At 53.9% G+C, this 26,775-nt stretch overlaps 8 protein-coding genes across 8 annotated transcripts; 3 read left to right on the top strand and 5 right to left on the bottom strand.

The window, feature by feature from the left end:
* Positions 1 to 374: 374 nt before the first annotated feature.
* LRP88_03294 (transcription factor domain-containing protein) lies at positions 375 to 2,737 on the bottom strand (the record flags this gene model as incomplete). The annotated part of the gene is made up of 2 exons (XM_083239921.1): positions 375 to 2,119; positions 2,173 to 2,737. The coding sequence occupies 2 exons, from the start codon at positions 2,735 to 2,737 to the stop codon at positions 375 to 377; spliced, it is 2,310 nt and encodes a 769-aa protein (XP_083105051.1).
* A 4,186-nt stretch (positions 2,738 to 6,923) lies between these two features.
* On the bottom strand, positions 6,924 to 9,076 carry LRP88_03293 (transcriptional repressor TCF25-domain-containing protein; the record flags this gene model as incomplete). The annotated part of the gene is made up of 2 exons (XM_083239920.1): positions 6,924 to 8,182; positions 8,242 to 9,076. The coding sequence occupies 2 exons, from the start codon at positions 9,074 to 9,076 to the stop codon at positions 6,924 to 6,926; spliced, it is 2,094 nt and encodes a 697-aa protein (XP_083105050.1).
* Positions 9,077 to 10,127: 1,051 nt separating this feature from the next.
* Positions 10,128 to 13,762, bottom strand: LRP88_03292 (Scd6-like Sm domain-containing protein; the record flags this gene model as incomplete). The annotated part of the gene is made up of 5 exons (XM_083239919.1): positions 10,128 to 11,477; positions 11,668 to 11,908; positions 11,965 to 12,006; positions 13,102 to 13,517; positions 13,583 to 13,762. 5 exons carry the CDS (start codon positions 13,760 to 13,762, stop codon positions 10,128 to 10,130), a joined length of 2,229 nt encoding a protein of 742 aa, XP_083105049.1.
* A 1,415-nt stretch (positions 13,763 to 15,177) lies between these two features.
* On the top strand, positions 15,178 to 16,840 carry LRP88_03291 (NAD(P)/FAD-dependent oxidoreductase; the record flags this gene model as incomplete). The annotated part of the gene is made up of 3 exons (XM_083239918.1): positions 15,178 to 15,403; positions 15,451 to 15,871; positions 15,919 to 16,840. The coding sequence occupies 3 exons, from the start codon at positions 15,178 to 15,180 to the stop codon at positions 16,838 to 16,840; spliced, it is 1,569 nt and encodes a 522-aa protein (XP_083105048.1).
* A 229-nt stretch (positions 16,841 to 17,069) lies between these two features.
* Positions 17,070 to 18,792, bottom strand: LRP88_03290 (uncharacterized protein; the record flags this gene model as incomplete). Its single annotated transcript, XM_083239917.1, has 5 exons — positions 17,070 to 17,883; positions 17,932 to 18,107; positions 18,231 to 18,269; positions 18,325 to 18,723; positions 18,775 to 18,792. The coding sequence occupies 5 exons, from the start codon at positions 18,790 to 18,792 to the stop codon at positions 17,070 to 17,072; spliced, it is 1,446 nt and encodes a 481-aa protein (XP_083105047.1).
* Positions 18,793 to 19,428: 636 nt separating this feature from the next.
* LRP88_03289 (cytochrome c oxidase assembly protein CtaG/Cox11-domain-containing protein) lies at positions 19,429 to 20,370 on the top strand (the record flags this gene model as incomplete). Its single annotated transcript, XM_083239916.1, has 4 exons — positions 19,429 to 19,643; positions 19,695 to 19,764; positions 19,818 to 20,268; positions 20,321 to 20,370. 4 exons carry the CDS (start codon positions 19,429 to 19,431, stop codon positions 20,368 to 20,370), a joined length of 786 nt encoding a protein of 261 aa, XP_083105046.1.
* Positions 20,371 to 20,975: 605 nt separating this feature from the next.
* LRP88_03288 (60S ribosomal protein uL24) lies at positions 20,976 to 21,494 on the top strand (the record flags this gene model as incomplete). The annotated part of the gene is made up of 3 exons (XM_083239915.1): positions 20,976 to 20,994; positions 21,050 to 21,162; positions 21,216 to 21,494. 3 exons carry the CDS (start codon positions 20,976 to 20,978, stop codon positions 21,492 to 21,494), a joined length of 411 nt encoding a protein of 136 aa, XP_083105045.1.
* A 1,358-nt stretch (positions 21,495 to 22,852) lies between these two features.
* Positions 22,853 to 25,587, bottom strand: LRP88_03287 (uncharacterized protein; the record flags this gene model as incomplete). The annotated part of the gene is made up of 3 exons (XM_083239914.1): positions 22,853 to 23,186; positions 23,238 to 25,425; positions 25,476 to 25,587. 3 exons carry the CDS (start codon positions 25,585 to 25,587, stop codon positions 22,853 to 22,855), a joined length of 2,634 nt encoding a protein of 877 aa, XP_083105044.1.
* Positions 25,588 to 26,775: the final 1,188 nt, after the last annotated feature.

Below are 26,775 nucleotides of genomic sequence, written 5' to 3'. Positions count from 1 at the left end.
GACCATCTATCTTGATGCGCCCCCCCGCGAGACCGTACAAAAAGGTAACATTATATAAAATGCGCCCTGAAATCAGGTAAAACACTCGCCCCAACGCCCGCTGAAACTTTCCAGGGCCGAGCTGTGCCGTGCCCGCCCAAAGAGTAGCTGTTTGTTTACCTTCGCCGTTGTGGCTCGCTCATCTACATCAAGACCCAAGCCGATACCCCCTCACAGCTCCCAGGACAAAGGAAAGTGATATCAAGATGAAGTGAAGAAACATAATGACAAAGAAGAGAAGAAAAGGCAAAGCAATGCCTACAGCATCTGACAAAGATGCTCCAAAATCCGCTCAAGAGGCATACATACATATCCAATCAAATCAAGGGACGTACTCATTCCCAGCCTTCCCATAATATCCAACCGTCAAGATCGCTGACAGCTGCCGGCACTCCTACCGGGTTTCTCTGATACATGAACGGCATGTGAGGGTGTCTGTATGCGTCCCCTTGGAACCCATCGACTGGCCCGGGAGGAGCAACGGGTACATTATCAAGATTCATGTTGGTTGCCCTCAAGCAACGATCCAACACCATGTGAAGCCCTTGCATAACCTCCTCTGGTTGGAACTCTGGCTTCTGAACGCAGTTGAGCACCACCGAAAGGCACACCACGTCTTTGGTGTCGCGACCACTGATGTTGCGAATCAGTAAATCCAGCGTCTTCTCCACTGTGCTAATAAGCCGTGAAGGCGACCATAGCACCAGGTTCTCCGGGTTATAGGATGGATAGTCGTCCGATGAATCGGGAGACATGCGCAACGCTTGCGAACCAAGCCCTGAGCTATCAGAAGCCGGACGCACTGCCGACCGGATGTAGAAACACACGCTCAGGGCCGCTTGGATAATGTCCCTCTTGAGCACCTGATGGTACATCTCGGCGATATCCTGGAAATGGGCCAACATAGGATCCAGCTCGTCCAGGTACTTCATGATCACCATCGACGACCTAAGGTATGCCCGAGAAATCTGGGCCGGCGCGTCAGGGGCGCCAATGGCAAATGGCCGGTACAGCGCGAGCAGGGGTCGCCTCACATGCATGTCGAGAATGACCCGGGACCGCCACTGTTTGCTTTTCTGCGCGTCGCTCAGGATGCCTTGCCGGGGGAAGATATAATTAATGTCGTCGAGGAATCTCTCAAGCTTGGCTCCCACGTCCAATATCTCCTGGTAGTCGCGGATCGTGTCAATGCGGTTCAGCATGTGTGCCACCTTCATCCGCACTCCCAGGGTCATGGCCGCGTAAACCTGCATCTGGTTGTCTGTAACCACATCTATCGGCTTTGACAGCGGCAGATCCTTCATGTCCGGGAATAGTTCTGCGTCGTCCAGGTTCCGGGGTGGCCGGCATGTAAAGTCTCCATCTCGGACAAGGCAAGGCAAGTTGCTAGCCAGAGAAATGTGAAGGTCCATGTCCAGGATTGTGAACCACATACGGCGACGCATCTCGCCCAGATACACAGGGACCCGGGGTTCAAATTCGGAAGGATCTCGATGCAGGCCCATGGTCATAGCCATGCGCACGATGGATCCCAGTGATGTCCATGAGTCCTGGATCCGGGGTGTAATCATCCGCTGCGCATGCAGGAGGAGCACCTCCACCTGAAGTACCGCGAATTCAACCAATTGCTTCCCCCTCAAACTGTCCAACCAGGTCCGTACGAGGGCGCAGGCTGTCGGGATATGTACGCCTTCTGCGCGCTCATTGCCAAGGCCCTTGGTCTTGGTCTCGAATCGAGATGCGATGGATAGGAGTGAAAGTAGTTGTGGGAGAAAGTATTCGGACTGCAACTTGCCCTCCCAATACAGGTTGTACTGCTCCGTGAACATGGGCAAGTGTAGGATTCGGTAGATGGTTTCGGATGTATCAACGTAAGAGTCGATGAGTCTATCGCATACCGACTTCTTGGGCAGGATGTCCGTCATGCGCTTATGAACAGGCATCATAGAGTCAACAAAGACGGTGATTGGGGAAAGCGACTTGCGATACTCGTCGAGGAGTGCCTTGTGGAACCTTCTAAAGTTCACCAGGGTGTCTCGAACCCCATTGACGTTGTGGATATTGGCCATGAAATCCTTGGCTTCGTCAAACTGGTCGCATTTAGTATCATCCGGTGCAGCTGCAGAAGGGTACCTACCAAGTTAAGCAAGACACGAGGACTGTTTTGGCCATGGTACCTTGTTCTCAAAGCCCCTTCCTTCACCGTCAATCCCCTAATAGTCTCAGAGGACGCCGCGATCAGTCTGCCACTAGTTTCAGAGGCGACAGGGCTTCGCGCCATAAGGTGCCTCTCTAGCCTCTCCATGCGCATCGCCAGCTCTTCCAACGTCGTCGCATTTGTAGAATCACCGTTGCGAGCCGCCCCGTACGCCGAGTCGTTGTTGGGAAGAGGAGTGCCCGAGGAAAACATGGCGGGACCGCAGTTACGCTTTGCTGGTCGAGCAGGCTCTGGCATTTCGCTGTCAGAGCCATCGGAAAGGTTTGCGGAATCATGATCGACGGCATATTTGCAGGTTCGGTTCGATTTCTGGCATTGGGAGCATGGACAGAGGCGATCGCATCGCAATTTTCTCTTTCGGCATTCGGTACACGACTTGACCGGTCGCGGTCTCTTGACGCTGCGTTGCTGTTGCTGTTGCTGCTGCTGCTGTTGGTGGTGAGTAGGCGCATGGCCCTGTGAAGGTGTCTGCTGGTGCATGTGGTGATGCGGTGGAGTCTGCTGCGACAGAGGCGTATCGTAAGGAGTAGAAGCCAGAACGGATGGCGGAGGGGGCGCAGCGCCCACGTCGTGGGCATTCGAATGCGCTGTAGCCATCCCAAGAAAGACCGAGGTCAGGCGACAAAATTTAGCCAAGGTCGAGAAGGCGCGGAGATTTAGGGAGCTTGGAGGTTTAAGGAGTCGAGCTACTGGTCGGACGATTGGTCGGCCGAGAGTGTAAGTGGGATCGAGCAACGACAGCACGCCGACGAGAAGACGACGACAGTCAACGAGCGGTGGTCGACCAGGTCGCGCGGACCAGCGTCGAGATGCTCAGCGGTGATGGAGAGATGTATGTGATCGTATACGGACGGAGTTCAGGCAGTCGACGATAGCCTCGGCTGGGGGAGGTAGGCAATGTTGAGTCGCAAGCGCGCCGAACTGGCGACGGACATGACGGATAGCGAGGGTAAAAGGACTCGAGCAGATGGCGAGAGGAGGTAAGAAGAAGCAGATCTGACCAAGGCGAAGCCGACACGAATAAGTCAGAGAGGCACCACCACACACGCAGACTCGGACAGGTTACGGGGCACGGGTTACGGGGGACGGGGACAGCTTGGACCGGTAGGCTTTTTGGTCCTTCCTTGGAGATGGGGCGGCTTGCCAGGGTCGTTGGACTTTACCTTGTTCGTACCCAGACACAGGTCGACGCCGTGGAGCTAGAGCGCAGGCGTGGTCCGTCGCTCTCTTTTTCTTGCTGTCTGATTCAGCCACCCCAGACACGCGCACGCACGACTCGAGTGATCCGGCAGTGCAGTGCAGAGTGCGTGCGCCTGGGAGCTTTGCTTTCTTTGCCAGACCGACCCAGTGGAGCCGAGCCGGTTGGGTTGGGTTGAGTTGAGTTGGGCTGGGGGAGAGGAGACGGACGGGAGAGGAGAGAAACCGATGGGGGATATTAGTTACAGGACGATTCGGAGTGGTGGTTCATCGCGCGTCGCGCAAGCCGGACAATTGGCAATTAGCTACAGTAGTCCAGCCCAGCGCTCAAGCTGACTAGCTTGTACTGTACTGTAGGACTTTTCGTGGGGTGAAAATGGCCGGCCAGTGGGTGGGCGATGAGTGGGATGGACCGACGGTAGTGCCAGAGCCAATGCAGCCGTCAATCTCTTGTCAACTTATGCAATGAATCGTTGGAGCGGCTCGACACGATGGATGGGGATGGCGATGGGCCACGAGGCGCTGAATCGCAGCCCAGCCCAGCCCGGAGCTGGATGTGGTGGGGGGGAGGATTGATCGGCCGATGGTGACAATCCCCAATCCCGGCTCTTGGTATTGATGCTGCAAGACGACGCCAGAAGGGTCTGGTCCCGACGGTGCTGTCGATCCTTTTGATGCAGGGGGTTGTCGAGGGTAGAGTGCGGTACTGTACTCGATAATCAACTGCCAGCCTCAATGGAACCTATGCTCCTGGTATGAGCTTTATCTCCCGTCGTCAACTGATCGGGCATCTCAAAAGAGACAACTGCAGTTCCCGTCGGGGAATCGATGGATGTGCTAGCGTCGGAGCGAGCTGTGTGGTCGCGAATAAGGTACGTACCCAGGACTTGGATTGGATCCTTCCAATGCCACGGAAGGCAGGTACCAAGAACGGGGTACGTGCCTGCCTGCCTACTGTACTGCTTCCTGCTTGCTGGGGAAGGGGCTGAGGGGCATCCGCACCGTGACCGCCGTCGGAGCCGGGTCTGGGCCTAGGCCCTGGAATGACGGGTCTCGACCGTCCCTTCCCTGGAAGCTTTGCAGCTCGGCCCATCGCCTCCCAAGGATGGACAAAGGCGCATGAATCGCACGTGATTGCTCCGAAACCCTGGGCCTCTCATCATCGATAATCACATCACAGGTATAGTATTGTGCTGTACCCGCAATCCCATTAAACTTCACGTTTTGATCCGTCCCCCCTTCATGAATCAATCACCACGAGGCAGCTCGTGCTAATCCGTCCCATCCCGCCATGATCGCCAGCCTCGATCGTTCGCCTCCACTGACTGTGTATCTATCCGCCACCCGTGACACACTAGAGCTATCGTCCAGACAGCTCTCGAGCTCGAGGCATCAAGCGCTGGTCCACGGCATGGCACGTGCTGACCCAGGAACCCCCATCCACCTCAGACATCGACTCTCCGAACCGAGAGAGGCGGGGGAGCAAGAGAGAAAGGATAGGCACAGACCGCGAAACGGAGACGGGAGAAACGGCCAAGGGAAACACTGTCTGTGACACCAATAAGCCATTCGTACTCGGCATACAGTACAGCTTGGCCTGTCACCAGGTTCACCGCAGCCGCAGGAATCCTCTCGGCCGACCCATCTCCAGCTTATCCCCAGTCCCTCCGCTTCCTGTAACCCCCCCCTTTGCCGCCATGTGCAGAGCCGTGCTCCAGGCAGGCATTTCCATCCAATCCCCGGTCACCGACGGCAGGACACCTCTGCTGTGCTCTGCAGACATACAAATTGCGGCCTTGCAGTTCGCCCACCCATCCCGAGGCCAGACCAAGCCCAAAACAAGCCTTTGGTCGCCGGAGTCTGTGTCTGCAGACGCCAAGACAGGACTCGGAGCTTGGCCATGCCCCCTCCTGATCCCTTTTCGGCTCGTTTGGATCTCCTTGAGCTGGTTGTGGCGCCGCCCGAGGAAAGCCTTTTCAAGCCAAGGACCATCTGGCTAGCCAATGTGCCCAACTCGTGGAACGGCAGCCCAGCAACTCGTCATTGCCCGTCTCCCTCCCGCGGACGCCTCGTGTCATGTCTTGCTTGCATGCATTGCCGAATACCCTCCTTCATCATGGTCATTCATTGCATTGTCGGACGAATTGGCACTCGGAGGCTAGAACCTCTCCACTCGGGTTCGCCCCCGGCGGACGACCCCAGACGGCGAGGCTCGACAACCCCATGGATACCTTGTATCATGTGTTCCGCACAATGTTGCATGCGCCATATGCGCTTACCTACCGTGGGCTCGCGGGATTCTGCTGATTTGATTCCAGCCCAGTCGGCCGATGGCTCGGGCTCGGGTGCATGCTCCCTGCACCATCTCTGTTGAGCAATTAGCGTCGGTTCCCTCGGCTCCGAAAGAAATCTTGTCGACACGATGGATCAGCAAAGAGCCCACGCCCAATGTCAACATTTCCTACGCGCGGGCGCCGATGCTGACCGTCTCCGCGATGGCTGTGGTTATTATTATGCTGACCAGCATATCCCGGGACATGCTCCTAATATTCCTCGTCTCTGGTGTCAATGGCTTCACTAGCCACGTCCCTAGTTGGTCCTAGGACCAGTTGGCTTGTTACCAGTCGTCTTTTATTACTCCATGGCCCCGCGCGGCACGCTCATGGTGATGCAAAGGTAGAGACTCGACGGGCACCAAACTTGCCGAAATACCCTGGTCTCACACGCAGCTTCTCAATCTGGTATAGTGGGAATGCTTGTTTCAACAGACCCGGAGCAGAAATTCGCCTGGATTTTCGGAATAACCTCCTGAGTGAGTTCCTCCTGTTTTGGACCGGGGTCAATGGCACACCAACCGCAATCCAAGGTCAAGGCAGGGCTGAGCATTTTCATCCGACTATTCTTGATTGCGTTTAGCACTCTTTTTCATCATGCCACACTCCCAGCATGCCATTGGCTGCCGTGTCTTGGGTTTAATTGTCTTCTACCGCCCATTCTAGAAACCTTCATCTCCCGGATGCGCGCTTACTCGCTGCTAAGATGCTCATTTTGATGAACTGCCGTTGATGTTTTATTACCTGGAAAGAGCTTCTAGATGATCTGGGGAGTCTTGGCTTCCATGGAGGGTCTCCTAACGGAAATAACATGGTAGCAGCTCAAGATCTTGTCGAGATTGAGTGAGACATGACCATCTCCGGTTGGCCGTCGCACCATGGCCTTCCTGGTCTGGATTCCTTGTTAGGCAGTTCGATCATGGGCAAAATCGATGCTCAATTCGGACGAACGGTTGTCGTCTCCGTTCAGTGTTTCCCTAGACACCTATTGCATGGGTTCATATACCCTCACCGGCCACCTTTTACAGCCACTGTCGATCGCCATCGACGCCTGTTGAACAATGCCGTCTAATATGTAACAGCCACGGCCAACGCCTCAAACCTGCACCTGCACCTGTACCGCAGAGTAGCTGGCCTCACCGGTCGTCCTCGGGCCAAGCCCCTGGAACCCCGTCCCCGTTCGGACCACGCTCCGCCTCCGACCCAGACCGCTCCGGTCTGTCATCTTCATCTTCATTCCCCTGATGTCCAGTAGCAGCCTCATCGACCTCACCAGTCGGGCCGGCTGTCACGCCAAGCATCTGCATCAGTCGGTTAAGCAGCCCCGCCTGGTTACCCGCACGTGCGTGCTCCTCGAGATCCCGCTGCAGCTCCTCATCGTCGAGCAGGGCGGCAAGTTCCATGTCGTCGCCCTCGGCGCCGTTGTCAACCGCAGCCGCGTGACGCGCAAACATGTTACGCATACGCGCCTCAATCTCACTGGGCGGAGCTTCGGTCTGCCGCTGTCTCTCGCGCCAGGGCAGTTGTGTCCCTTCGCTGGTGAATATGTTGTCCGCCTCCGCAGGTGGCAGGGGGTCGAATTCGTAGTTGGGCTGGGCATCGAGCAGTTCTCGAGGTGCTAGGGCCATGAGGGATGTCTGGCCTTCGAGGAAGGCAAGCCGCGTGGCGCCCTGGTCTGCTGGAGAGTCATCCTTGGGCAGTACACTGGTGTCTACCTTTTCAAGGGTATTGGCTACCCTTTCCAGTACTGGAATGGCTTGAGCGTTATTCCAGAGATCCTTTGCCTGGTGGATGTAGAGTTTCACCCAGAACGACCTGTCATTGGAGTCGGCGTTAATACCCCAGATGGATGGCGGTGTATCGAGGTTCAGTTCCTGGAATAGCGCGCAGTATAGCCAAGGAACTCGCTTCATACCCTTTTCGAGTTCTTCGGCAGCGCGGGTCGTATCGCCGAGCTGCAGGTGAGCGAGCACCAGGGTTTGCCTTAGGTATATTGTGTCTCGGTTCTCGCTCGTCTTTTCTACCTCATTAAGAAAGTCAATCAGCCATTGAGCCTCGTGGGCTCGAATTGCAAGCACGTGGATAAAGTGCCGCATGGCATAGGGGTCCTTGGGATCCAGCGTGTAAAGAAGCTTGGCCCACTCCAGAGCTGTTCGGTAGGTTCCCTTGCGAATGAGACTCTTAAGATAGTGATATCCAGCCAGCCAGAACTGTCTGTTCTCTGGTCGGCGGAAGTCGAGACGTGCCTTGCCCTGCTCGATGTTCTGGCGGAAGGCCGAGGTGGTCACGCGACCAAAGGTGAAAAGGGCTCGCTCGCATAGTTCGGCGGCGAGGGCCATGTTCTGGTCCTGCTTGGCGACGCTACTGACCTGCAGGAGTGTTGATACATGGTATGCTAAGATGAGTGTTAGCTGTCATGCTATACATGTTAATATCCAATCTGGTATAACTTACGGACTTCCTTGAGCAGATGAACCATGCGCATAGGATCACCAATGTGCACACAGGCGAAAAAGAAGGCCTGCACGGCATCATAGTTCTTGTCGTGGAAATATGCATACTCGGTCCACGACCCGTCGGGCGCCCTTCCCACCTCCTTCATCGTCAAACCCCCAGCGCTCTGCCTTGGCCAGTGCTCCCGTCCCTGGATAAAGACGTTGCGGCGTAGCGACACCTCTGGAAGCTTTGGTGCACCTGGCGGCGAGCGGAGGAACGTCTCGAGGTCGACTTCGCGCTGCATCTGACCGCGGCGGTTTCGGTTGCGCTCCTGCTCCTCTTCTGCTTCGGCGGATTCTATGACGTCGCGGCCAAAGAGGTTGCGCATCTCGTTGACGGCACGGAGGTGGTATGGGTTTATGGTTAGTAGCTCGTTGATTCTACGGGTTGATTGGGTTGAAGCTGCTGCTGAGGTGTTTTGTGCGTTGGTGGTGATGTTGAGTTCCTTGATGGCCTTGTCGATTTCATCCTCTTCTTCCTCAACACCCGGTACTGCAGTCGCAGAAGCCTTCTTCTTCTTCTTCTTTTTCTTCTTCTTGCTCTTCCCTGACGTAGCCGGCTGCTGCTCCTCACTCACTTCCTCCTTGACCTGTTGTTCCTCCTCTTGCTCCTCATCCTCATCCTGCGCATCGTCGTCATCGCCACCTAGAGCTGCAAAGAGGCTCACCCGAGGCTTCGGGGCTGCAGTAGGCGCGATTTCCTCCTCACTCTCATCTGATTCCTTCTCTGCGAGTCGCTGAGCCTCCTCCAGCTCTCTTTGCTTCTGGAGCTTCCGAAGCTGTCGGCTCGACATGTCTGAGGCGGGGTGTCGAGCTGTTGCTCGACTTCAGAGCCTGATGTGTCGATAGAAGTGGACGGCAAAGATTTCCTCGTGATTAAAGTTTGAGAACAAGAAGAAATTTACTTGATCTCAGAGTAACAGGCAGACACTGTCTGCTTATATACTCAACTTCTTCCTTTGTGTGAATGAATGGATGTGTCACGCCGTTGGGCTGATGACGTTTGGCGGGGCAGTGAGAGCAACGTTTTGTGAAGACCCCTCGACCCTCTTTTGAGATGTTCAGCCAATGGATAGGCCAGGATAAGATCTACAAGGGCTGACAAGTTGTGCATACACCCTGATGAGGCTTGTGAATATCAGCCTTGAGCTGCCAGCCTTCGTCGAGAAGCTTCTGTCCGTCACTCAACTGCAGCCTCGAAATCTTGTCTTCAACCGTGGTCAACCTTAACTTTCTGCATCCTCACTTCAGAGTGTGGCGTCACTGTAACTCGGAAGAGCTGGTGTTAGCATCATGTCATGAAAGAGACAACAAATGAGCTTGAAATCATGTATTAAGCAGGGAGCATCAGCTCGAGCCCTGTTTGCATCAAGCCCCATTTCCTAGTTTTTGCATCGTCATGGGTTATCGTGCTCCTCGTCAACTAGGTTCTTCATCTTCGTAACCACCCACCCCGGGCCATGCCAGGCCATTCCTTGTTTTCCATTGTTGTTTCATCAATTCAAAAAGGGTCAAAGCAAATCCCCTTGCAGCCTGCAATGCAAACCACCCGCAGTCCCGCCCGCTTCCAATACAATCCTAACTCCAGGCCAAGTGGCCTTGTTTCTGTGGCGGCCGAGCTCTGGCTCGTGATCCCGTCCAAGCCCGTATGCCTTTGGGCAGTAGAAATGCAATCGTTCCCAAAGCCAGGGCCGTGTGTTGATACATCATACAAGGCAATTAGGAATCTTGTGATACCAAGATCGCGTCTTGGTTTGTTGTAGTTGTCCGAGAAAATGACTGCCCACCCTCTTCGTAGACGTCTTCGTTTCATAACCCATCAACCAATCGTGCAACGCCTTCCGTTTATTGGGCGGCAGGCGTGGTATGATACTGAGGTCGGTTTCCTCCTCGACCACCTCGTCCATAACCGCGACCACCCCGGCCACGTCCACGGCCTCGGCCCCGGTAGTTGCGGTAGCCACCGTCAACGCTACCTTGGCCAAAGGTCTCCATGTTCTTTCGCTGCTCCTCGCCCCGCCATTCGCGACCACCAGGCTTCTGGCCGCCATTCTCGGCTCGCTCTCTGGACTCGCTGGAGATGTTGTCGAAGAAAGACCTCGACTTGTTGTAGGCAACGGGAACATCATCGGTCGTCGTGGGCTCGGGGCCCTCTGTGGTGACCTCGGGCGTCTCTGTCAAGGGAGAGCCAGCAATGGCCTCCTTGACAACATCCTGCTTGTTGAACTTGGCATTGGACTGAGCAAAGTCAAAGTCAGAATCAGGCACCTCGACCTTGGCAGCGGCAGGTCGTCCACCACGACCACGTCCCCGACCAGCGGGTCCACCTCGCGAAACAACAGCGTTAACTCTCATCTCATTGACCTTCTTGGTCAGGTTGTCCATAGCATTTCCGCCACTGTTGCCCAGCTGAGCCATGGCAACTGCCACCGCAGCTCGGGCGGCATTGGTTGCGTCCTGTACATTACCAGGCGCGCCAGTCACGGGAGCCTTGTTAGCGGCGTCTCCTCCGACACCAGGAAGCGAGAAGGGCTTGGCAGCAGATCCAGTCAAGGGAATAACGGGAGTGATCCGGTGGTTCTTGGGTCCAGTGGGAGCAGCAGGTTTAGCATCCTCGGGCTTGGTGGTTTGTCCATTGGCGGCGAGACCGGCAGCCGCCTGCTTGACCTCCTCAACCGAGGGCTTCGAGTCGACAGGAGGGGTAGGAGCATGGGCAGGTTGACGAACACCTTGAGCCAGAGACTTCGGCTCAGTAGGGGGCGCAGCTTGTCCACTTGGCGTGGCCGCCTTGGCGCTGTCGGCACCAGGACCGATAGGAGCCGGCTTCGAGTCCTGTGAAGGGCCAGAGCTGGGGGTAGCACGTTGGTTCTGAGGGCCCTCCGGGGCGCCAGGGACACCAGGACCACCGGGGCCAGGAGGGAAGGGATAGTTGTTCCAAGGTCCAGGGCCTCCAGGGCCGTTGGGACCACCAGGTGGGAAGCCTTGACCGGGAGGGAACCAGCCAGGAGGGGGAGGGTACGGCATGTTGCCGAAGTTGGGGCCAGGTCCGGGTCCAGGTCCTGGGGCACCGCCACGGCCCCAGTTGCCAGGTGGTGGACCACCATAGAAGTTGTTGGGTGGGTAAGGGCCTTGACCGAAGGCGCCGGCAGGAGGAGCGTTCTGGTTCGGGCCCTGAGCACCAGGGCGAGCTCGAGCCTTTGATTCAGTTAGCAATTGCATCTCAAGCTGCTTTGGCAAAAGAAATTGGATTGAATCTCCCAGATCAGAAGGAAGGCAACGGAAATCTCGACATTGTTTTTTGCGCTTTTCCGATGTGTAATGTTTTACATCCGAAATATTTCATCATATGGGAGGGGATACAGAAAGCATTGAAGAGGTGACTTACTCCGACGATAGCAGGGTCATCAGGGACAGCCGGGGGCTTGTTCTCCTTGATGCTGGGGTGCTCTTCGATTCTCAAGTCCTTGACATCGCTTCCACGGAAGACGATGTACTCGTAAACTTGGTCCGAGGGAGCAATCTCCTCCTCCGGTCGACCTTTACGGCCTTCCGTTCCGAATGATCTCACATTCTCGAGAGATACTGTGGATTCGTCCGAGTTGATCTCGTGGAGGGTGCCAACATAGCTATGCTGGGGTCAGCGACGGTCGCGGGCGCGGATGAATCGCGTGCGGGAACATACCGAATATCGCTCTTTGAGATGAGGGAGATGCGAGACCTGTGGCTGCATAAGCGGGCGAAGACAGGCGTCAACGACCACGTTTACCATACCCGAGAAATTCAGACATGGCCGAATCGAAAAGCCACGTTCAGCACGTGGCGAGCCGGAGAGAAAAGACGCTCGAAATGCAAAAGACAGAAATGAAAGTTGCAGCGAGATGTAGCAAGAGGTAGAGGAAGGGGAGAAGCGTAGGAGGGAGGGTGTCGCGTGTGGAAGAGGTGGAGGTTGGGGGAGGTTGGTTGTGTGGAGGTAGAGTTTTGTGATTGAGGAATGAAAAGAGAGGCTGGAGGTTCTTGAGCAGCAAGCCCTGCTAGTAGCAGTGCGGGGCTAAAGTGTGGGTATACCTCGGTAATTTCCCGGGTACCTCTCTCGAGCTCAGGTTGAAAGCTGGTTGCGAATAGGGTAGAATGTCTCAAAGAGAGCCACCAGGGTGTTGAAAAGAGAAAAATTGGAGGGGACCGGGAGGAATTTTTTAAATGCGGTGATTTTCACACTGAACATTTATGTAAGCTTTGATGGAAGCGAGAGGCAGGGGTACGTTTATTGATGAAGTGATCCTATATCAGCGGCAGGTCAAGAACTTGAGCAAACTCAATTCATGATTCCCAGACCAATGGACTTGCTCTTCCATGGACTACAATTCGAACAGTAACACCTGATTAACTGATTGAACGTCCACTGGCATTGACGATATTGCCCGTATCATGTCTTCATCACAAACAATTTCAAGTGACCATACTATCTGCAGCTGGCTGAACAAACGCCAGCTGTCGAAAGCTGTATGTACTGTAAAAGCGACGGTCTACATCTAGAATCATGAAAGCATTCCCAAACCCCTGCAACGAAACGAAACGAAAGGACGCGTAGACCTCGTGCACCGAGGAACAAACCCGTGCAAGCCGAACCTGAAAGTGACTGCCTAAAACTCCATTACGTAGCCGAAATCCCATCTCATCGGAACTTGCTGAAAATGACTGCGATGATAAGAATCACCAGAACTGTAATAATGGCAATCGTAATCACCCGATTTGTAGCCATCCTGTAGATCCACGGTCAGTATTTGGCCATGGACGTCAACTCCTGAAAGGACCACTTTACCTACGCGCCATCCCCCTTAGCGTCTTAATACTCCTGTCCACGTATCCCTCACTCTCGAGTAGTCGGCCGTGTGTGTTCTCGATAATCTCTCGTTGTCTGCCGAGATTGGCCAGAGTGTCTGCGCCGATTGCCTCCGTCTCGTTGGCAAGGGCCTGACTGGCCTTCAAGCGCTGGGTGCTGCGATCAAGTCGGTCCGTACCAGAAAGCAGCTGCTGGCGCTGCTCCATATGAATATCGGATGATCCAGCGGGGTCGTCTGTGTATCGCGATCCGAAAAGAGCTGAACGGTCGGAAGAGAGGGTTGTCAACTTGCGACGGGCGCCATCTGTGTCGGACTCGTAGTTTCGAAGGCGTTGATTGACCTTGGTACGAGAGCTGGTGGGAATGTTTTGTTTCTCCAGGCGCATTGCCGCAAGCTTGATAGCCACGAGTGTTAGCATTCAATGAAAGAGTACAGGCAGTCGCACGCATTGCAACGCACCTGTTCATCGAGCTCCTCAAGGGCTCGCTCAGCCTGGCTGATGGCGGCCTTTCGAGGCTCACCCGCCAACTCGGGAATCTGGTCCAATTTTTGCGTCAGATCAGCCTGGATGAGCTTGAACTCGGCCTCGTAAGAGCTAAAGAGCTCAGAGCCAGCGTCGGTATCGAGAGGGTTCGCCATCGTCAAGGGAGGCTGGGTAAATGACAGGTACTCGTGAATCGGCTCGAGTTAAAGATACTTGGTTGTAAGTGAAGTCGCGGATTGGTCTAGAAAGATTTATAGCTGGTGGTGGAGGATGAAGCAGTTATCGCGCAATGTTGGGGTGATGTTAGATCCAAGAATGGTCGCTGCGGTTTGACGTTCTCGTCAGCTCTTCCGGGTTCGTCTGGCCCGACCGTGGACGGTTGGTTGCCTGCGTATGGCATCTTGGCCAATGAGCGACGGCTTCAGCCACACCAGTCTGGCACGTGATTATCATGGTCCGTGCACACTGGAGCGGCCGAGATATTATCTCGAATCCGCAGCCAAAGTTTTCTTCCTTTTCTCTTTTTCTCTTCATAGAAAGTTGAATCCCCCGGATTGCGAAGAAAAGCGGCTCAGCGTCAAGACCTCGGTCGAGGGCGTCGGGTTGAAACAAGCTGGGCAGAGTAAAGCAGGTTTCCTGCACGGCGCTTTTAAGAATTGGCGACTCGATTTCACGTTGACCGATCCCGTTGAGTGTTCGACATGCCTTGGTTCAAACCTTTGGCATTGCAAGCATAGTTAGAGATATTGCCATGTCTGGCAATCCTACTGCTTTTACGAATTTGTTTGTGATAATGGCAACTCACTAAGAGCGCCTCGTCTGTAACTGTCTCGGTTTCTGCCCTTGGGGACGCTTGGGAACTCGGATGCAGATTTCTCTGCGACAAGCTGCACACTCTTTTGCGGAGCCGTGAGTGGTGGACGTGGCCCAGAATGGCAGCCACGGGCAGCCGAGCCACAGTGGCTCACCCCGGTCGCATCCACACCAAGTGGGCCACTCAACTCAATCGTTGGGAAGGACGGTCAGTCGTCGATGTCATTCTGCATCTCGACGCTCTCGGAACAAGCCCAGACGAAGCTCATCCATTCATCTTCAATCCTCCCGTCGCAAGCTCCCGTAGATCAGACTCTCTTCCCAGATTCTCCAGAAGAGGACATCTCATCTCAGCTCAGCTACTGAGTTCAGCTAGCCACAGTCACTGGCTGTCACAATGCCTGAGTCGCGGCACATGTAAGTCCCCCGTCATTGTCTGTGACTTGTCTCTGCTGGTTCCTCCCGATCCGTTCCATCTGTCCCACCCAAATGCCCAACCCCCCCCATCTTCTTGATGCGCTCGTCATCAAATCAGCTGCGACACAATCTGCGTCCTTGTCGGTCGGGCATCCAATCATGTTTGGATGGCCACGACACCGAAGAACTTAACTTTCCGCTGTCACATGTCTTCAATCTGCCACTTCCATCTCAAGATGTTTTCCATCGACCCTGGCTCCTACTTTTCGCTGCACCCTGGCTATTCCCAACATCCCCAAACCCGACCTGACCATATCCTTGTCGACACCACGCAGCACTCATGAACGGGTCGGCTGATAGATTCGTCAGGAAAAAGGTGGCCATTGTTGGCAGCGGCTGTGCGGGAATCGGCGCTCTCTGGGCTTTGAACAAAACCTATCATGATGTCTACATGTATGAAGGCGCCGATAGGCTCGGCGGCCATACAAACACGGTCATGTACAAGAAGGGCAAGTATACAACAATGGTTGATACAGGCTTTATCGTCTTGAATACGGCCACATATCGTGAGTTTACCAAGCCCAACGGCCATGCATCTTCTCACCGCTCGCAGCCAACTTTATCAGGTTTCTGGATAAAATCGGTGTCAAGACCGACCCTACCGAGATGACCTTTAGTGTTTCTCGAGATCGCGGTGCTTTTGAGTGGGCTGGCTCTAGCTTGACTTCGCTATTCTGCCAAAGACGAAACATTCTCTCACCTAGGATGTGGAGGATGATCTTTGACATTGTCCGCTTTAACCAATTTGCCCTGGACCTCTTGATAAACGACGAAGAAGACATGTCCACAGACCTGGGGGGCGATATGATGAACCACGTCTCCCAGGATGAGACAATCGGAGAGTACCTGGATCGTGAAGGTTACTCGGACGCCTTCAGAGACGACTACCTTATCCCCATGACCGCGGCGGTGTGGAGTACAAGCCCAGATAAATGTTCGCTAGAGTTTCCAGCAGTGACTTTGGTTCGGTTTCTGTAAGTCTGCTTCACACGACGCTTGGGGCCATTCTAACTCGTCTCAGATGGAATCATCACCTGTTGTCAACAGTAGCTGCACGGCCGCAGTGGCTTACATTGAGGAACGGATCCAGCTCTTACATCGACGCTGTCATGAAGGGCTTCCCCCCGAATCACTTGTTTCTCAAGACACCAGTCAGGAATGTTTCTACCGAGAGCGACGGTAAAGTCAGAGTTCACCTAGAAAACGGATCCTCAGCCGTCTACGACCATGTAATTCTTGCGACACACGGCGATGAAGCCTACGATATCATCAGGCCATCAGCGACCGAGCAAGAACGGTCTATCATGTCGTGTTTCAAGACATCACAGAACGAGGCAGTTCTGCACTCTGACCTTTCCATGATGCCGGTGAGACAAAAGGCGTGGACCAGTTGGAACTACCTCACACTGTCATCGCCATCGTCACGAAAGGCGAATATCGACCAGGTCTCGCTGACCTATAACATGAACATCTTGCAGCACATCCCTCGCAACACGTTCGGCGACGTCTTGGTCACTCTGAACCCTCTCCACAAGCCCAAGCCGGAGCTGACCCAAGGACGGTACTACTACTCGCATCCGCTCTACACGCCTTCTTCAATTCGAGCGCAAAAGCTTTTGGCGCATATTCAAAACACCCGTGGCATTAGTTATGCCGGGGCCTGGACCAAGTATGGCTTCCATGAGGACGGTTTCAGCAGCGGACTACACGTTGCTCAGGAACATCTTGGAGCAAAGCTACCTTTCCAGTTTACGGATTCTACCTACAGCAGGGGAAAGAGGCCGCGTCTGGGCCTGGCAGACCATCTACTACGCTTGTTCATCCTGATCATCCAGGTGTTTGTGGTTCAAGTCATCGAGCGATTGTTTGGTACGGGAACTCGACAAAGCCGGCGACCCGTGAATGGCAATAATGGAAAGATTGCCAACGGAAAGTACCAATGAACGTAAAAAGTTGGGTCATTTACAAGGACATGGAGTTTCATTTGTGATTTATGGTTTATACTGGGAAAACATGTCAGTGGTTTGGCTATATAGCATGCAAGCGTTGAGATTGGAAAGACATACAAGCAGACAGACAGCATTAATACATTTGTTATGTTCCCAACTCTTATACTTGCCGCTTAACAAGATCCGACAGTCCAGCAGCTTGACTTGCAGGGTAATTAACATGTCAGTTGGAAAGAATCGCAATCCCTACACCCAAGACAAGCTGGATGCCGAGCGTTAACCCCAGTATCAGATGCACATTCCTCCATTTGGGAACATCTAGAATGACACCCGTCTGCGGCCGAAGCCCCGGTACCACGACCTGGTCGTTTGCCTGTGCCGCAACCGCCACGGTTCCCGCTGCGAAGGCTGCCACCAGCTTACCCATACCTTCTACACTGCCGTTCTGGGGGTTGCCGTATGTCGACTCGGCTGGGTAGCTCTGGAACTGCTGGCTGCTGTTGCTCGACCCTAGATTAGAAGCTCCGTAGCCTTGGAGGGCGATGGCTGATGAGGCGAGGGATGTGATGTTGATGCCCATCTGGTGCTCTTTTCGAGAGGCGTTGATAACGGGGCCGAAGCTAATGTTGCAGCGGTAGTACCATGAGTCGGAAGTCGATGCCTCGAAGGCTGTGACTTCGCTCCAGGTTGACCCTTGAGCAGCGGCAGCGTCAAACATGAAGGTTGTCTGATCAATGCCATTCACCGCCATGAGCTCGACCCTGGAGCTATCGTTGTCGGCAATAGTGATGGTTGACTCGTTTCCCCTGGCGCCTCTTGTGACTTTCCAGCTGCGACAGCGCCCGGTAGCTTCGACACTGCGATTTGTGCTCACCACAAGATCGTATTTCTTCCGGCTCCGCGTGGACTCTTGGAAGATGTACTTGCATGATGCCCCTCCGCAGTAGATCAAGGGGTCATTGTTGTCCCAGAGTGTACCGGGGTATGGGATATCGTCCATGGTGCCCCAGACCCATGCGAGGGCTATAGAGCCGTAGCTGAGCTAGTGTTACTATTTGCTGAGGAGGCTGTGTCGAGGTTCATACCTATTTGCTGTATAACGAAGAGCACTTAGTCCCTGTGAGCTGGATGCGAGAACTCTCTCTGTGTCTAGGTCCGACAGGTCTGGGATTGTGACATTGCCTGGTTTCAGAATGGCAAAGGAGTCTGCTGGGTTGGTGGAATATGCCAGACCTAGAGTTGCCAGGGCGATTTGGGAGATCTGATGATAATCGTTAGCACTTTGGCTGTAGTCGGCGACTGGCTAACTTGCTATGTTCAGCAGGATAAAGGATATAGCATAGAAACGTATCCACCAAGAGCGAGAAACCCATGTGAGCTGAACGATGCGATTGAGATCCTTGGCCTTGAGTATCAACTCGGCCTGCACATGCGTTAGATCATTGTCAATGGCTGTGTGTAGTCAAAGCCAAACGCACCTCTCGATGCGGCCATTTACGAAGACTCAGAATCCACCACCTGATCTCCTTTGCCATAGCCTCGAGGGAAAAGGTGATGCTCAGACCAAGACCTAGAGAGAGCCCGATGATAAGAGCGCTGAACTCGCGCTTGGTTTCGCCTGACATGACATCTTTGTTAGAGTAGTGCCAGAGGACGACGTAGATGGCGATGACAAAGACGGCAGAGATGAGCCATCTTATCAGGTTTGCAGTGAGTGCCTTTCGCAGCTTTTTCTGGTGATGGAAGCGCTTGTTTGTATAGTGAGACGGTGTTTGCCGAGGTTCCTCGGATGACTCTGGCTTGGGCGACCTTGACCCTTGGCGAGACTCTTGCTCTACCCCTGGATCTGGGTCTCGCGGTTGCTGTTGTGATTGCGACTGTGGTGTGTGAAACCTCTCCAGCTCCAATGAGGCCTCGTGATTTCTTACCGTCGTTTCTTGCTCCATCGTGTAGCCCGAATGTTGTCTTACGAATGAATCACATGTTGTCTCACCGGTTGCTACAGCATATAAGGTCTGAATTAAGGTTTTCTATCTATACTGGATTGGACGAAGCTTTTGTGGTGGCGGGAGAGCTATTTCGAGTGTACCACTTCAAGGACGTTGGTGTCCATGTACGCTCCCTTGTACGATAGCGAGGATATTGAATTGTTGGTGTCGTGAATAGTTTGCAACAAGTACCCCGAAGTTGAGTTTAAGTTGGTGGAAGAGGAACCTCAAATGTTTTGAGGTTCTACTGGTTGAGAATGCGCTCCAATGGCAACGCTTGGATTTGGAACCATTGACTTTTGCCCAGGAGTTGGTCTTTGAGTTATACGCGAGATCAAACATATTCAAACCACTTACAATGACCTCAATTGCACTTCTCAATTAAAACCAAGACAAAATATCGCAGTCATACTCTCAACAGTCATGACTGATCAAGAGTTGAAAGTTGCTGAGCTCTGGGGTACGTACTCCACTCAGTCGGCGACCCAAACGCCGACTCCCGACGTCACCCAGAAATCGCCAGAGATCATCCGACTGGAGTCGGAGGTTACAACCACCATCCCACAGCCAGACTCTGGGGGCCTCAATTGAACCATGAACGCCGCCCCGCGACTCGCCCGAAGCTCGGCCCGCGCTGCCTCGTCGCCGTGGTCTTGCTTCTTCTGTCAGAATGCCCGGCCGAGGAATCCGTTGAGCTTCCGCCGCAAGGCGTCGACGGTGCCACCGAAGAAAGACCCTCCGAGGCGTGCTTACACTCCTTCTATGGATGAGATTCGCGCTCACTATAGCATGAAGAACCGGACGGTGGCGTAAGGGACCCTTGGGAGGAGCTGTATGCGCTCATTGCTGACGAGTACCAGGTACTACACTCTCAGCACCATCCTCGGCTTCGTCGCCCTCACCTATGGCTCTGTGCCCCTCTACAAGATGGTACGCCCCCTCTCCCTCAATACCCAAACTTCCATATACTGACACATCTGTAGATCTGCCAGACCACCGGCTGGGGTGGTCAGCCCGTACGAGCCCACGGCGGCCCCGGAACCGACGACCCCGACATCGCGAGCCGCCTGGTCCCCGTCAAGGACGCCAAGCGCATCAAGGTCACCTTCAACGCCTCCGTGTCCGACGTTCTGCCCTGGAAGTTTGTGCCCCAGCAGCGCGAGGTCCGCGTCCTCCCCGGCGAGACGGCCCTGGCTTTTTACACGGCCACCAACAAGAGCGACCAGGACATTATCGGCGTCGCCACGTACAGCGTCACCCCGGCGCAGTGTGCTCCGTATTTCAGCAAGATTCAGTGCTTCTGCTTTGAGGAGCAGCGTCTGAATGCTGGAGAGACGGTCGACATGCCCGTCTTTTTCTACCTGGATCCTGACCTGTTGAACGACCTGAACATGAAGGGCGTGGAGACGGTGACGTTGAGTTACACATTCTTCAGTAAGTTACCTACGAAAGGATAAAGACGAGCCCATACTGACTGCTCCTGCAGAAGCGAGATATGACAACAACGGACGGTTCCAGAGGCCAATGGCTGCATAGATGGATAGACGAAACAATGTAAAAATGTACAATACGCCCTACTCTTACTTGTAACATGTACAAAGCGCTAGACGCCGTTGGCTAGAGAAAATAATTTATTTGCATCCAATGTCAAGCGACATCCTGACCCTCAGTTGGGATTCTTAACAATCTGCGACAAATGTAGCTTGATATCTGTAGTTCATTGTAGCAATTGGGTAGTCATCCATCCTCAAAACCAATTCTGGGCCCGGGAATGTCTATAGGGGCAATTCTCGCCCGACTTCCAACAATCCCAGGCTCAATCAATCTTGCTGCCTCTGTTATGCATGTTCATACAGTGGCTTTTGACAGTTTTTCAGCCGACATCGCACGGAGCTTTGAGGAGCTCTCTCGCAGGGATGAATTTGTAGCTGACTCAGCCAGGGGAGCAGCCCAACCTCGCATTAACCCCCTGTCCAGGCAGTAGGGCCCAGTGTTGAAGTCACGTGCTTGTGATTTCCACACCAACTGAATTTCACCCACAACCTTTTCTCAACTTTTTTTTCTTCCTCTCCAATCCGCTCAACCTCGCCTAACGCCCATCGACTAACATTTCAGCGTCGTCCTCGCCCAACACCGTCAAAATGGTCAAGGTTAACCCTCGTGAGTCTCATCAACACCATTGATGCTTCTGTTCTCGTTTCTAACAGCTCTGCAGAGGTCGCGTCTTCCCGACGCAAGAGCCGTGCCGCTCACTTCAAGGCTCCCTCTGACCAGCGCCGTGTCATCATGAGCGCCCCTCTCTCCAAGGAGCTCCGCGAGAAGTACAACGTGAGTTTCTCCACTACACCGAAAAATTTTCTCCAATTCTGACAACCCCAAAGGTCCGCAGCATCCCCATCCGCAAGGACGACGAGGTCACCATCGTCCGTGGCTCCAACAAGGGCCGTGAGGGCAAGATCACCTCCGTCTACCGCCTCAAGTACGTCGTCCACGTCGAGCGTGTCACCCGCGACAAGGCCAACGGCCAGTCCGTCCCTCTGGGCATCCACCCCTCCAACGTGGTCATCACCAAGCTCAAGCTTGACAAGGACCGTGAGGACATCCTGGCCCGCTCCAAGGCTGGCCGCGACCTCGCTGCCAATGCCAAGGTCACTGCTTAAGCGGTGAACTCTTGAGCAAACCAAAAAACAAAATCACGAAAAACCAAGACGACGATCAAACCTCCCTCCTTGGCGAGGACGAATTTTTTCTAATGTTTCACCAACCCTCACACACGACACCCCCCAAGTGTGAGGGACATCTCAAAGGGCAAAAGTTGATAAGGAAATGGGCATATACTCCGGCGTTTTTGCGATACCTCCGTGCTTTCTGACGACGCGGTTCAGGGTCTACAGCAGGGTAGATGAATTGAGAATTCTAGGGTTCTCAATGGCCATTTCACTCAACTTGGTGAAATGCTCCATGGGAGGTTTATCCCGAAGTCTTGACCTGCTCTCCCCACACGCACACATGGCGAGGACCCTCGTGATGCATGGCGGACGGTGGAAGCGGCTGCTGTCATGGCTGCCATTCGCCGTCTCGCGCGTAGGATGCTAACCTTTACCGATCTTGGATGCACCTCGGGTGTTGTCCCTCGTAGACTGCAATTTCTCTGCACTTTGTGCACCTCCCCAAGGTAGGTCGTAGACTCCCAACCGCTAGGATATCTCCGCGTCAACCACCAAGCCATGGTTTTCGAGGTATACGACTAGCGAAGAGCAAACCCAGTAGAGCCCAATTTACTATCATGAAGGGCCTGCTCTCGCTTGAAGATTTTCGCCGATTCAACAAATGACGCTGGAAATTTGAAGGTGAGGTACATATCGTAGCCATACAACTTTAGTGCCCTGAATCAATACACATCTGCTCCTGTTATGTCTGCATTTGGTCATCTCCCTCCGTCTTCGTCGATCAGATCACGTGTGTTACCGTCGGATGCACATAAAGCATTCATCATTCACGAGCATCATGAGACAGGCTGTTAAAACTCTCGTTATACCCATTTGATATCAACAAAGTTAATGTGGGAACAAGAGTGTCTCTAATCATACAACAGTCCGTCAATAGTCTCTAACATGATGCTGTGTATCGCACACGGCCTTCCTGCCTTCGGCTGACCGTGTCCCATATCTTGGATGCGTGCATCGAGATAATCCTTCTAATGTCTGCCCATGACCGTTGAAAATCCTAACATATTGGGTATTCTAACACTGGTGCTGCCTGAACGCCTGCTCCCTTGCCTCAAGATGATGCTATAAACGATGCACCGCGTGCTGCAAGACCAGACTGCTCTGGCGCGCGGACAAAAGAAGGAATGCTTGTGAAATAAGAAAAGAATTGAAAGGACTCGTACGGTAATGCATTCAAGTGCATTCAAGTTGTAAGTATGAACACAACGTCGGATGCTCATCGTGTGGCATCAGCCGGGGGCGTCAATGAATGTGCTATGGTCAAGAAAATGTGAAGAGGTGAAGAATCTCTAACGAGTAGGAAGTCCGGTATGCTTCTTATCATGGAGACTGACGCTGCGCAGCTGCTGCCCAAGGAGGTCCGTAGGGGGCTTGTTCTCTCCTCGCTTCTCTGCGGCCGTGTTCGTCGAAGGAATGGTGTACGTCTCGCCCAACTTGGCACCGGCGCCACGAGAGTTGGATGTTGTGTTCGCGATAGCAGGAGTAAGTGAAGCGGTGGCATGGCCAGAATAGTGAGGGAGCACTCCTTGAGCTGTCATGGGAGACACCTGGCCAGCAACTGCATTCGCACTCGTCTTGCCACGTCTCCGCATAGACGACCAGATCTCGTTCGAATGCTTGGTACTAGTCTCATGTCAGCGTCGTTCAGACCAGAAGTAGTGCATGTCAGCATACCTTGCGCTACGTTCCATCACCCGGCGACCCTTGAAAAGCAAGTTGCCATCCTCATCTCCCGAGTCCTCTGATGGCTTTGTTCGCAGGTTCTCTGATGAGATCCGAGTCTTCTCGTTGACCCTTCGACGGAACTCAAGATATCGAGGACTGGGTTGACTGACGTAGGACTCTGAACGAGGAAGCTCAGAGGTGGAGCTGCCACGGAGGGAATCTTCGGCTCGGTGCAGCGACTCAGAGCGAGTTGCTTCATCAAGTCGATTCCGAATAGCACCCGTACCAGCTTGAGCCATGGCGTTGAAAGGATCATTCAAAGAGTCGTTCTCACAAGTAGATGCAGGAGGCTGTGAGTCCTGGGGGTTCTCAAGAGAGCTCTGGGACGAGGTGGTTCCTTTAAGATCGTGGTGCGGATAGTAGAAGTTCACGCCATCAAATACGACACCGGTTTGCTGATCAATGGGAACCCTCTGCCGATACATGTGGATGGCATGCAACTCGTGTTGATTCAATTCACGAACATACCTGCGGTCAGTGTCTTTGGCATCTTTAACCTCGATATGATCAGGAAGTTGGCCGACCAGGTAGGGGACACCGAACTTGTTTCTGTCGACGAATGGGTGGAAATAGCCCTTGAAAGTCGAGCCACGAGATGGCTGAGACAAGTGAGTCACAAGAGCTGGCTCGTCAGGACCAGCAGTCGCCAGTGAAGAGTTGCTCGTCTCCGCTCGGGGTTGGAAAGGCGGTGCCAGAGCAGCATTGACAGGAAGGCTCGACGATTTCCTCTGTGGAGCCTGGCCACCAAGCTCAGGATTTTCGACAGAAGTAATCGTGGCACCCGGCTTGGAACCGGGGCTGCGTGAAGAAGCAGGTCGATCATCGGTTTCCCCTCGTGTTCCAGGTCGGGCTGCAGCTGGACTGTTAGATCCAGCATCGGTCTGGGAATAGTAGTCAGGAAGGTCAATCGGAGTCTGAAAGAGCGGCAGTGTTCCAGCCTCCCCCTGGAGCTGCTTTTCACGCAGGAACGTGAATCTGTTAAGCTCATCACAAATCTCCTTCAAATTCGATTCCATTTCCTTGCGGTCGATCTGGTGAATGTTGTATTGGAGCTGATCTTCGACCTGTCTCTTCTTGGCACGAAGAATCTTAAGATGGCTCTTCGTGATGTCGCTGGCGAGAATTGAGCTCTTAGGAGGGCTCGGCGACCTCGGGGACAAGGGAAGCACCGTGCTGGAGGGAATGCTGGAGACAGAAGGCAAATAGGGCCAGACTTTCGGGCATACACCATATTGAGCAGGTCCTCTATCTCGCTCACGTCCCGCAGTTTTTGGATTGGCATCACCTTTTGGGCGAGGTGCTTGCTGAGACTGTTTGCGAGCTGACCGGGGCTGCGTGGGAGCTGGCTGAGACTGCGCGGGAATTGGTCCCGTGTTAATGGGAAAAGGAGGCATCAGGCCGATAGGCTGCGGATGGTTTCCATAGGCAATCATCCACTGATTGTTGTAGAAGAATGGTCGGCTTGCGTCAAATTGTTCCGCGGGGGAAAGCTGAATTGGCTTGGGTTGACGAAGCGCATGAATGTCATTCTGCTTGCCAAACGTAGCGCTCATGTTGGGTTGGGGAACGTGATTAGGGGGAGAGATCTGGTTGTAAGGGACACCTGCGAATCCAATCGGAGCGGGAAAGAAAGGGATCTGGTCAGGCCTGAAAGCCATGCCAGGAGGGACAGGACCGGGAGCTTGACCGGGGAACAGAGGTTGAAACGGAGTCCAACCAGGAGGGATGACTGGGAAAGGGATGGGCTCAGGATGAACACCGTTAACAACACGGGGTTGACGCATGCCATCAACTGGACTGCGCTCTCGGGTCCATTTCGACGTAGGGGAATGAGGTCCCCGCGTGTTGGGCACGATCCGGCCTCCAGCCGTAACCCGGACGTGGGTGGGCGAAACGACTGAATTGAAGAACTTTTGGAAACCCTCTGCTTTTTGGGCTGCCAGGTCCGGTGGTGCCGTCAGAGGTGCTCGTCCTTGCTCCGAATCAGTCTGGCTGCGGAATTTGCGCTCCGAGTCGGTACCATCAAGCTGCTGAGCGGCGGCTCGACGGTATCGGCGCTCCTCCTCGATGGATTCGGCTGAACTTTCCTCGACAATCAAGGAGAGGGGACGGGGCGATCCAGTGCGAATGATTTCGCCTACTTCATAGTTACATCGATTCAAGCTAAGGGAGAAGGGATATACTCACTCAAATCGGGGTCCGCCTCAACCTTGGCGGCCAGGACGTAGGATACCTCCTCCTGCAGAGGAGCGTGTCGCAGACGCAACATCTCCCGAGCGGAGTAGGATCGGCAAACCATCTTGCAAACCGTCACCTGGTACAGTAGAAGATTATGATTAGCGACTGTCTGGCTTCAAGCTATGGTCCGAAGACCTAAACACAAACACCAGTGTTAGAAGGAGAAGGGCAAATCATCAGGGTGGACTGAGAAATCTACCCGAGATATCGATTCATACATCGTGAGGAGAGTTCGATTCCTCTATGTGTAGATGCACTCTCTCTCGGATGATCCATCCAGGGGTGCTCGCAGTGCAAGTAGGCCGAAAGCCAGTGGATGGGAAAAGGGGACGACTTACGCAGGAATGAGCCTATGGAGATGGGAAATTCTGGGAGGACAAAGGAAAACCCTTGGTTTCTCGTGCTTCCGAAATTCGACGAGGGCACCTTAATCACTGTCTGGGCGGGGAGTTGAACGGAGGGGGCCGGAGTGCCAGTGGCTTTCCCGGCAGAGACGGCAAACGACAACGGCAGTGGATAGAAGACAGCGTCGATGTAGTCGAACGAAAGAGTGCGGATGAGAAGTGGAGGTAGATGAAAGGTCTGGGTTCTGGAGAAGATTGTAAGAGGGAGTTCGCTGTCTCCTGGGGTGGAGGTAGGAGGAAAGGTTACCTGTGTCTGGTGGAAGGCGCAGGAGGAAGGAGCACACCGAGCTCCCAAGGGGGGCAGTAGTTGGGCAGCCACCAACACACGGGAGCTTGGCCCTTTGGTAGCTGCAACCGACGAACGAGACGAGGAAGCTGGAATCTCTGGAAAGATGGGTGGTAAGCAATCGACAACGACTTGATTTTTTAGTGATGGTCTTGGAGGTGAGATATGCATGGAGAGTAAACTGCCAGAGATTTCTGACAGACGAAATCAAAGAAAGAGAGACAAGAAGGGGCATATTTTCAAAACAAGACAAGTGTAACAGCACACCGATGACCAGGAGAAGGAAAGGAGAAAAGAAAGAGTGCTGGCCCGAGGTCGGAGTGATCAACAGCGAACAAGAAGGCAAGACTCAGCTTCCTGAAGAAGACAAGGGCAAGGAGGAAACAGTGCGAGGTGCGGGCAATCCCTAGGGCGAGAAGACACCCAAGAGAACACAGACGAAGCCGAGAAGGAGCGCCGCTCTGCTTTCCTTCGGTGTAAAGCACTCGTGATTGGAAGAGCTGCGGTACCTACCTGTGCTGTGATCCCAGGGTGTTAGAAGGCACTGAGCTTGAGTGAA

This window comes from Fusarium phalaenopsidis (genome assembly GCF_050370095.1).
Source record: "Fusarium phalaenopsidis strain FUZ10S chromosome Unknown contig_32286, whole genome shotgun sequence".
Classification (NCBI taxonomy): domain Eukaryota; kingdom Fungi; phylum Ascomycota; class Sordariomycetes; order Hypocreales; family Nectriaceae; genus Fusarium; species Fusarium phalaenopsidis.
Note: the sequence above shows the minus strand (reverse complement) of the source record. Positions and strands in the feature narration are given on the sequence as shown.